Raw genomic sequence first — 10,266 nt, forward strand, 5'->3', positions numbered from 1 at the left:
TTTTTTAGTAATGTTATTTAGTGATGTTCTTGAAAATATGTGTAAGTAAAAAAAAAATATAAAAATATATATAATATTGTTTAATCACTAAAAAATTATTGTATATTACCGAACAACCCGGGTTGTAATTCAAATTTAACTCTCCAAACCATTCTTCTTCTATTTTTTTTTTTTTTTCTTTTCTTTTCTTTTTTGGGGTTTTGGGTGGGGGGGCCTCCAAACTTTTCTGTGAAACAAAAAAACGAAAAATACTGTTCGAGATGCTCAGACAATGGCTATATAGCGAATCTGCTACAGTCTAGAGCTTGGATTCCATCACTTTATACGACCGGACGCGCTCCAATGGCGCGTGCAGCTACTTCATCTCTCATTTCTCACAGTGTCCCACGCACACTCGCACTCACATTCACATTTCACACGCACAGCCACAGCCACACAGCACCTAACCCTAGTCACTAACCACTCACTACCATCTCCAATTTCTCCAAATTCCCAATTTTGATCAAGACAATTCCATTTCTGATCAAGACCCAGATTCCCAATTCTTCTAAAATAGAAACTCACAGTGTCAAAATTTTCACTAACTGATTTTTTATAGTGACCCCCAGGAGTTCCAAGTCAACTAATTTTCTCACTGGTAATCTTATCCACTTCTCTCTGTTGCTCTGCTTCAAATTTCTTTGCATGCATGCACTGTTTAAGATAATTTGTCTACACTCTCATCTTGTGGGGTTGATTTTTCTCTCTGTGTCTCAGTTTTGGAGTTTTTAAGGTTCTAGATTGCTCTGTAAAAGTCAGTTCCTTCTTGGTTAATTTTCACAGATCGGGCTTTATTGTATTTTTTTAGTTAACTTTAATGATGGGTTTTAGGCATGTAAGATAATGTTGTTGGATTAAGGTTTGGTTGGGCTGATTTGGAATTGGGAGTTTAACAATAATTGTTCTGTTACTGTTTGTCTGTGTGTTTTGATTTTTTCTTCTTTTTTTTTTTTGGTTGCCAAATGCAAGATTGTATCTGGGTTTCTTTAGAGCTGAACTATGCTTTAATTTAGTGTGGTTGATATGCTTACTAATTAAATAGAAAATTTTTAGAATGTAGTTCTTGCTAGTTATTGGTATTTAGATACAATGTACCTTTGGTCTGAAATTTTCTCATAGATTCTGCCAGAAAAGGGAAAAAAAATAATGAAATAAGAGAATAAGACAGTTGTGTAAATGCCACCCTGGTGAAGCCCAAATATCCAATTATGTTTCTGTTTGATCTGCTGGATTGTGTGATTTAAGGGTTTATACTCTATTTATCATCGATGGCTTACCAGAAAAGGGAGGAAATGCATTTTGGATTCAAAAAAGATTCAAAGAAGTAAGATTTTAGATGAATTGTAGCGGTTCTGTGTTAAACTGTCAATCATGCCTATCTTTTCTCGTTGAGCTCTGGTTACACTTGTTCACTTCTGGACGGTTGTATAATCATATATAAAATATTGACCAATAAATAATGGAAATTACCTGTGCAAGAAATATATTAAGTTTTTATTTATTTATTTATTTTTTGGTTCATTTTTCAAATTTCCAGGTACTATTTATCTTTAAGGGGAATCGTGATGGATTTCAGCTCAGGAGAGGATTCAGATATTAGTGAATCTGAAATGGATGAGTATGAAGATAAAACTTATGAAAAATTGAAGAATGGGAATCACAATGTCAAAAACTCAAATGAGACATTCACTTGCCCCTACTGCCCGAAGAAGAAAAAACGAGATTATCTATATAAGGAACTTCTTCAGCATGCTTCTGGGGTGGGCAACAGTAGTTCAGATAAAAGAAGTGCAAAAGAGAAGGCTAATCACCTTGCTCTGGTGAAATATTTGGAAAAGGATTTAGCAAGTCCATCAAAACCTGTGAACGAGAATGATCCTCCTGTTGGCTGCGACCACGATGAGAAATTAGTGTGGCCTTGGACAGGAATTGTGGTTAACATTCCAACTAAACGAACAGAGGAAGGGAGATATGTAGGAGAAAGTGGATCCAAGCTGAGGGATGAATTGAAAAGTAGAGGGTTTAATCCCACAAGGGTCCACCCTCTATGGAATTTTCGGGGTCATTCAGGAAGTGCTGTTGTGGAATTCTGCAAAGATTGGCCGGGGTTACATAATGCCATGTCATTTGAGAGGGCTTATGAGGCAGATCATCATGGGAAAAAGGACTGGTTAGCTAATAATGACCAAAAATCTGGTCTTTATGCTTGGGTTGCCCGTGCAGATGACTATAATTCAACTGGAATTATTGGGGACCACCTACAAAAGATTGGAGATGTTAGGACAATTTCTGACATTATGGAGGAAGAAGCACGGAAGCAGGGTAAACTTGTGTCTAATCTGAAAAACCTCATTGAGGTCAAGAACAAGTGTTTGAAAGAAATGGAGGAAAGATGTACTCAAACTACAGTATCCCTTAGCAACATAATAGAAGAGAAAGATAAGCTCCTTCAAGCCTATAATGAAGGTTTGTTCTGTTATAGAGATCCAATGTTTACTTTTCTTTAGTAACCTAAAGTATAATATGTTTTCAGCTTTTTACAGCTGTGGAATTCCTGCATAGTTGGTGAGTTGTAGTGTAGATTTCGGCATATTGGATATTTTACTATCTAGTGTCAGGCTGTTGTCATGACATTAATCTATCCCATGTTTTTTTGCTTGATAGAGATTAAAAAGATACAACTGAGTGCGAGGGATCACTTTCAGAGGATTTTTAAAGACCACGAAAAGCTCAAGTTGCTAGTGGAATCTCAGAAAACTGAGCTTGAGCACCGTGGGGTAGAATTGGAAAAGCGTGAGGCACGGAACGAGAGCGAAAGCAAAAAGCTCGCTGAAGAGATTGAAAAGGTATTGTTACTTTGGGCTTCATTGCTGTCATAGTTTCTCTTAGATTCACAATTCACATGCTATAATTACTGAAGGAGGTGTTATACAACACCCCTGGACATAAGGGTCAAGGGTGGTTCCCATGCTTGTGGGCTCCACGCCCATGCGAGAGGGGTATTGTATGCAACCGTTAAACAAGATAATAAATCTTATTGAAGAGGTAAATTGTCTTTGGTTAAAAAAAAATTTTGAATTTGAGAGAAATGATCAAGTTGCTCTAAAAGGGGAAGAACAGAGTGATCTTTTTTCCCTTGGTACTCATCAAATCTGATAATCCCCAGAATGATTGATTAGAAAACTGTTAAACTTGACATTGTCAAATTAACTCCTATTATCTGCTTTAATTTATTCAACTAGTCATTACTTATCTAAATAAAGAAATGAAAAAAATTATTCAACTAGTTGCAGCATCAGTTGAAGTGTTCTTTTTATGATTATGCTTTCATGTTTGCAAGACTGTTTGACAGAGCTGTTTTTGTTATTCTTTCAGAATGCTATAAGAAATAGTTCTTTGCAATTGGCCTCATTGGAGCAAGAAAAGGCTGATGTGAATGTATTGAAACTGGCTGAAGATCAGAAGGTTTGTGAGTTGTTTCTAAGTGCTTAAAGGATAACCTAAACATTTCCTTGTCATTTTGGATAAAGATAGATTAGTTATACTTTACAATTGGTTTCATACACAGAGGCAAAAGGAGGAACTCCATAAGAGAATAATTCAATTAGAAAAGCAACTGGATGCAAAACAAGCACTGGAATTGGAAATTGAGAGATTGAGAGGGTCATTAAATGTCATGAAGCACATGGGAGACGATGGAGATGTGGAAATTCTGGAAAAAGTGGATACAATACTCAAACAGTTGCGAGAAAAAGAAGGAGAACTTGAAGATTTAGAAGCTTTGAACCAAACATTAATAGTGAAGGAGCGCAAGAGCAATGATGAGCTGCAAGAAGCTCGAAAAGAATTAGTTAATGTAAGTGTTTTGCCCCTTCAATGATGAGCAGCAAGAAGCTCAAAAATTGCATATGTTTTTATCATAAGTTAATACAAAGATGCTGTAATCATATACATGACTTAAGTTTTGATTTATTATTTATTAAGACTAGGAACCCCTGGAGACTAATTCAAGTGTTAACGTGTCCAATTTTTCGACCCCAAGCTTAATACAAGTTCCCATAGCTTGTGCAAAAGTACTAATTTTCTTTCTTTGTAGGACCTGAAAGACTTAGCTAGCCGTGCTCATATTGGCGTTAAGAGAATGGGAGAACTTGACAGTAAACCATTCCATGAAGCAATGAAAAGAAAGTATAATGAGGAAGAAGCAGAAGACAGAGCTTCAGAGCTATGCTCATTGTGGGAGGAATATCTGAAGGACCCTGACTGGCATCCTTTGAAAGTTATTACAGTTGATGGGAACCATCAGGTGTTTTTCTTAGATTGCTTAAAATCTGGTTTGATTAGATTACTCTTAGTTCTAGTTTAAATCCGTTCCAAGGCAAATAATGCTGTCAAATGCATGTTCTTTTTCATGATGTTGTAAACATTCCATGTCTTTATAATGCTAGTTTAACATAATCATTTGTAAGGATGAAAAGAGGAATGTGATTGTAAGCGACAGAAGTAAATGCTGCCCCCCCCCCCCCCCCCCCTCCTTTTTTTAATAGAGCAAATCAAGAAAAAAAAAGGGCTCAAAAGAGTACAGAAACTTTGAAGCAGTCTTTAAAAAAAATTAAAAAATAAGATAAAATTCTTTGAAATTTCACACTTTATTTTGAAATACTAAATTCTTTAAAACTGAAGCTACTAGACACTTCCACATTGTTGTGACTTCTGACACAAGTGTACTTGCTATTGTCATACGTAGATGGCCACATCAACATGTGTACTGTATTCTTTTGAAATGATGTCATTGTTCCTAAAGAGGAGCTACTCTGTATCTTTACCTTTCCCTTTTATTTTACTCTTCCAAGCTAGCTGGGCTTAATTTATTGTCAGTTATCAAAGTTTCCTGATCTAAATTAAAGGATTAGATTTCTAGTCTGGTTTAGTTTGGCTGTGCTTGTGTTGCTTATGTAATTAGATGCTCTGAATTTGTGAATTATGATGGGAAAGTCCCTTGCCAGTGTGATGTTTGAACAAACAAACGGTTTGCATGTCTGTTTGTGGTTTTTTATTGTCTTTTATGTAACTTGTCAGGAACATGCTTTCTGCTGTCTAATATGTATGCGAGCATCTACATTTGCTTAATTTTTTTGTTCATCAGCTTAGATATGAATTTTTTTAAGTATTACATCTATGTAATGTTCAAGGATTCTGTTGCCCCAAATTACTATTCAAATTTTAAATGAAGTAGTTATGAGCTTGCAATGGTATTCAAATATTTCCATAGCCTGTATGCTTTTGGTTGTGAAGTCCTTATTCATCACTTCTTGTTACTTTGCTTGACTTTTTAACATGATATGGTTTACTTAAGATGAATGTCACTGTTTCAGCAAGTTATAGATGAAGAAGATGAGAAATTGAATGATCTGAGGAAAGAATTGGGTGATGAAGTTTACAAGGCTGTGACAGCAGCTTTAATGGAGATAAATGAATACAATCCTAGTGGGCGGTATATAATATCAGAATTGTGGAACTATCCAGAGGGAAGAAGAGCTACACTTGAAGAGGGGGTCATGTTTATATTGAAGCAATGGAAAGTAGCTAAACGCAAAAGGGGAATGAGTTGAAGGTTGGTGTAAGTTTCATTTAGTTTATTATAAAAATTAAGTGAGACGAATGAACAACTATGCGAGGCACTCATTAATAATATTAAATTTTGGCAGACTAGCATGTAATGAGTCTTGAATGTAGCCTTTGCCACCTTTACTGAAATTTTTTTTGCTGCCTATGATAGGTACTGTTGCTTTGGTAGTAGACCAAGCTTTTACTACCTAGGATAGATGGCATCTTTTCCTGGAAGACAATTGACAATTTGATATAAATTCAACAGTGAATGAAGCATGAGGATACACAGACCATGTTACTTCATTTTTTTAAAGCAGTGTTCTGCAAATATTGCATTTGTATTCAGCTCAGTTTGTGTTTACAAAAATAATCCAGCTGTTATGTCATAGTCATACAACAACAACCAAGGCTTACTCCCGAAATTTTGGGGTGGACCATGGATCCTCAACAGACTAGTCCGGGTCAGCCCATGTTATAGTCTTTACCCATGATTGTGTTAGTCATAAATGATGTTAAATTCTTTAGTCGTTAGCCTTTGTTATAGTCATTCCCATGATTATGTTAGTATAAATGAGTAAATGACATTAAATTCTTTATTCGGTAGCTTTAATGTACCCATGATTTCAGTATCTTGTAAGGAAAGCCATATTCAATACTTCTCTCACATTAAAACATTGTTGCTTTGTTTGCAGGAAATAATATATCTGAGTCCTTTAACGGAACAATGTAGTGGAATTTGGAAGACATGTCACTGAGAGATGGAATAAGCTGCCCGCTTACATGATGGTGGCGGGTGTTCAAGGCATGTGTTCTCTGTAATTTATTGTGTTTCATATAGGAGGGACCTTTTCTCTCCAAGTCTCCATTGAACAACTTGTTGAAAGCAACTGCATATTTAGCATTCTTCTTGTTCAATGGATGGGAAACTTGATGGAAAATCTATTTGAAAATGCAGTGTAGCCTTCAATCTAAAACTTGTGTTTTAAAATAAACTTATTTTCTTCCCCCGTTCCTTGAGTATTTGAGTTACCATTGTAGTCCCATATCTACCAAACATAACCATATGTGATTGAGGTATAGAAACGTCAAATATAATTGGGTTAGAACAAAGCTTCTATTCATTTCTGATGGAAATATGTTATAAGTTTAAAGGGACAACTTCCTCACAACTGTTGAGGTGGCAAGTTATTAATGGTAAGCAATAAAGTGGCGTCAATGGTAGGCATATATGAGAATCAATAATAACTTTTTCAACTCAGCAGTTCTGGAAACTATCATGTCTATAGTGTATAACTAGAAAATATTTAACTCCAAAGTCTAGTTTTGGAGTCATAGTCATCTTGATGAATAATGAAATACCAAACTTGTGACTGCTACTATCCACATTCCCTGGCTTGGATCTTGCTTCATAAATAGTTAGCCGCACAAAGATGGAATAGGCTTAGGTCTCTTGCTTATAGTGCTGCATGTGGGCATGTATTGGCTTCAGCTGAACTGCAAGCCTTTTCTACTTTGTTCCACGTCCATTGTTCCTTGGTGTACACTGGTATCCCAATTCAGGGATCAATTGCAATGTTGGAGAGAGTTGTTTCTTTATCTCTGAAGATAGTTTAGAAACAGATTGTTCAAATTCCTATTATTATTGATGCCACTGCGGAGCTATGGGTGTTGTTTCTTTTCATTGCTTAAGGTGATGCAAGTGCAATTCCTAATGGTGAACATTGCTGCTTTGCAATTTGTGAACAATTCTTCGTGGGTTTTGAATTTTTGGTGTCAGTTTCCGAGTCATGGAAAGTCACAACTCGTTTAATAATTACCGAATAATATTGGTAACGTATAAGCTATGAAGACTATCTAACCGTTTAAGCCATGAAAATCGAGTGCAGTAATGAAAAACGAAAGATAGAAATTGTGTTACTTTCCCTAAATTTTGGTTTTTTTTTTTTTTTTTTTAATTGGATAGTTACAACAAGAATTAGATTAAAATTATAAAACTCTTGGCAAATACGAAATACAAAAATTTAGGAAACAACTATTTTACTACATTTTTACAAACTGCTGATGTGGTTTTAATATTTTCCAAATAGTTATTATAAGTATAAATGTGATGTTAGTGATGAGCTCATATTAGAATTAGTAAGAATTCGCCACATCAGCAATTTGTAAAAATTTTGTAAAATAGTTTGTATCCGTAGCACTACTCAAAAAAAAAAATTGTTTTATATTTTTTTTAATAAAAATGATATTAAAACTTTTTATAAATTGTTCATTAACAAATGCTTAAGGACACCCATTAATTAGAGTAAAAAATTTATTTATCAAGCCAACTGAAAAGTGCAGACATATGAGTAATCTTACATCCACAACAATTTCACAATAAATCCTATGTAACAAATTGTTATTAATTTTAATCTAGACTCACCATTAAAATTACCTTTTTTGCTTATCAGTAAGAACTTGTTTTATTAATTGGGAAAATGCGAGAGAGATGTTATATAATTAATGATATTCCTAACCTCAAATGCTTATAGTATTTATTGGGACTCACCTTAGTTTTCACCTCCCTCCATTAAAATTTTGTTACCATGATGAAAAACGTTGAAAAGTACAGTCCATGGACCATGTGCACCAAAAAAAAAAAAAAAAAAAAAAAGACGATCACGAAGAATGTATGATTATGTATCATATAAACGATAATAATAATTAAAAAAAAAAAAAAAAAAAAACATATGTCTCATTTCTTTGCTTTTTTTTTAATTTTTATTGAGAAGAGATTTTGTTTCATTTCTTTGCTGAATGCATAAAAATCTTTCATTCAGTTTCGTGATACATTGCATGAGACGTGGGTCATTTTTACATGTTCGGAGAGAAAAGAAGGTGATGAATATTAATGGGCCTGGCTAATGGCTATATATAGGGCTTAGCTACCGGCATTACTCTCTTTTCTTTTTATCTGATTGTGAGTGAAACTTTCTTCACTTCCTTCTCCTCCAGGTACTCTACTTTCTACTTATTATTATTATTATTTTATAAAATGAGTGTTTATTTGTTTTTAACCGCTATTCAATTTTTGTTGCTTGATCATGTAAGTAAATCCATGGCCTTGGATAAACATTTGCATTTAATTTTTTCTTTTTTTCTTTTTTGGAATACTCTTCAAGTGAAAGACGCTTTAGAAAGTGTGTGGACTTTAGTGTATATACCTTTGCTCAAACTAGATACACATTTATATATACCTATGTTCAAGCACGCATCTTTTTAGAGAGTTTCAACCCATGGTGATGATAGCTCTTTATCATCAGACTAAGATATTAATCAATTTTTGGTATAAGCAGTGATTGAATCTCAAATCTCTTATTCAACCATAAAAAACTTTAATATGCGGGATGTAGAAGCATGCATTTGTGTGTGTGTGTGTTTAGAAAGTGTTAAAAGTTAAGGAACTATATGGTTCTCTCTTAATTTAATTCAATGTCTCATTTCGACTTGTTGTACATTATGTAAATTTTAATTAAATATCATACTTTGTTGTAAGATTTTACTAAGCTTAATGAAACATTCTCATACAATGTTGAATTCTTTAGACCTAAATTTTAATTATTAAAAAAAAAAAAAAAATTGTGAATTGTACATTTGTATTGTTTTTATAACATAATACTATACATTTATTCTCATTTTAGGAGATAATAAGCTTAATTTGCTTCTTGGAGATTCTAGCCTCTTGAATAGTTGAATTTAAAGGGATCAACACTATTATTTTTATTTATTTATAATTATGGCCACTGTGATCCTAGGAAGCACGGATGCTTCATTTGGGGTGCTGTACTTGTGTACCGCCTGTGTCATGTTATAATTTTTCAAAATTTGCTTGTGTCACCATATTGTATCTGTACCTGTGTTCGTACTTCCTAGCTGTGATTAGTGCTAGAATATAATGTTGATTATATAAGTTGGGAAATAATAATCATAATAAAACAATGGGCAGGTATTTGAACAGATGAGTTTGAAATGAAAAGATTTGCTTTGTTTAAACAGAGCACAAGAAAAAGGAATTGAATTTATAAAATAGAGAAAAAATGCAAGAGTTATGGGATCGGGTTTTAAAATTTCAGAATTCTACTTTGAATATTTTATGCTGAAGGGTTTTGATGAATTAGAATTCTACTTTGAATGTTTTATGCTAAAGGGTTTTAATATATCAAAATTCTACTTTGAATGTTTTGTGCTATGCATATGATCTGGTGAGCTTGCATGAAGGTCTCATGGACTTGTCTAGTTGTCTTATAGTTGTTTGTCTTCAGTTGCTGGAACTATTATCTGGGTCATTTATAGTCTGTTTGAATTAAGAGGGAGGGAGGGAGAGTAGAGTAGAGTAGATTAGATTTAGTATAAAATTAGTTTATTTTTAGCTAACACTACTCTACTCCCCTCCTTCTCCCTTCCATCCAAACAGGCCATTAGAGATGTAAATCTAAAAGGGAATTTCACTTTGGATAAGTGACCTTTGTTCCTTGTATTTGCTGATTACGAAGTAGTTTATTTATATTTCTAGAATTTTGATGTATCTTGTTGTATTTGTATCACTGATGTTGAGGGCACTTTATATTTTAGGTTTAA

General features: G+C 34.0%; 1 protein-coding gene across 2 annotated transcripts; it reads left to right on the forward strand.

Annotated features, from left to right (window-relative positions):
• The first annotated feature begins 320 nt into the window (after positions 1 to 320).
• LOC126697519 (protein INVOLVED IN DE NOVO 2) lies at positions 321 to 6,656 on the forward strand. 2 transcript variants are annotated; one of them, XM_050394539.1, is made up of 8 exons: positions 321 to 637; positions 1,577 to 2,505; positions 2,704 to 2,885; positions 3,415 to 3,504; positions 3,608 to 3,895; positions 4,136 to 4,345; positions 5,415 to 5,659; positions 6,342 to 6,656. In XM_050394539.1, the coding sequence occupies exons 2-7, from the start codon at positions 1,605 to 1,607 to the stop codon at positions 5,649 to 5,651; spliced, it is 1,908 nt and encodes a 635-aa protein (XP_050250496.1). In that variant the 5' UTR covers positions 321 to 637; positions 1,577 to 1,604; the 3' UTR covers positions 5,652 to 5,659; positions 6,342 to 6,656. The 2 variants fall into 2 exon arrangements, with proteins under 2 accessions (XP_050250496.1, XP_050250495.1); XM_050394538.1 differs by having other exon boundaries at positions 325 to 637; positions 5,415 to 5,653.
• The last annotated feature ends 3,610 nt before the right edge of the window (positions 6,657 to 10,266 follow it).

Source organism: Quercus robur, chromosome 8, assembly GCF_932294415.1.
Source record: "Quercus robur chromosome 8, dhQueRobu3.1, whole genome shotgun sequence".
NCBI lineage: Eukaryota > Viridiplantae > Streptophyta > Magnoliopsida > Fagales > Fagaceae > Quercus > Quercus robur.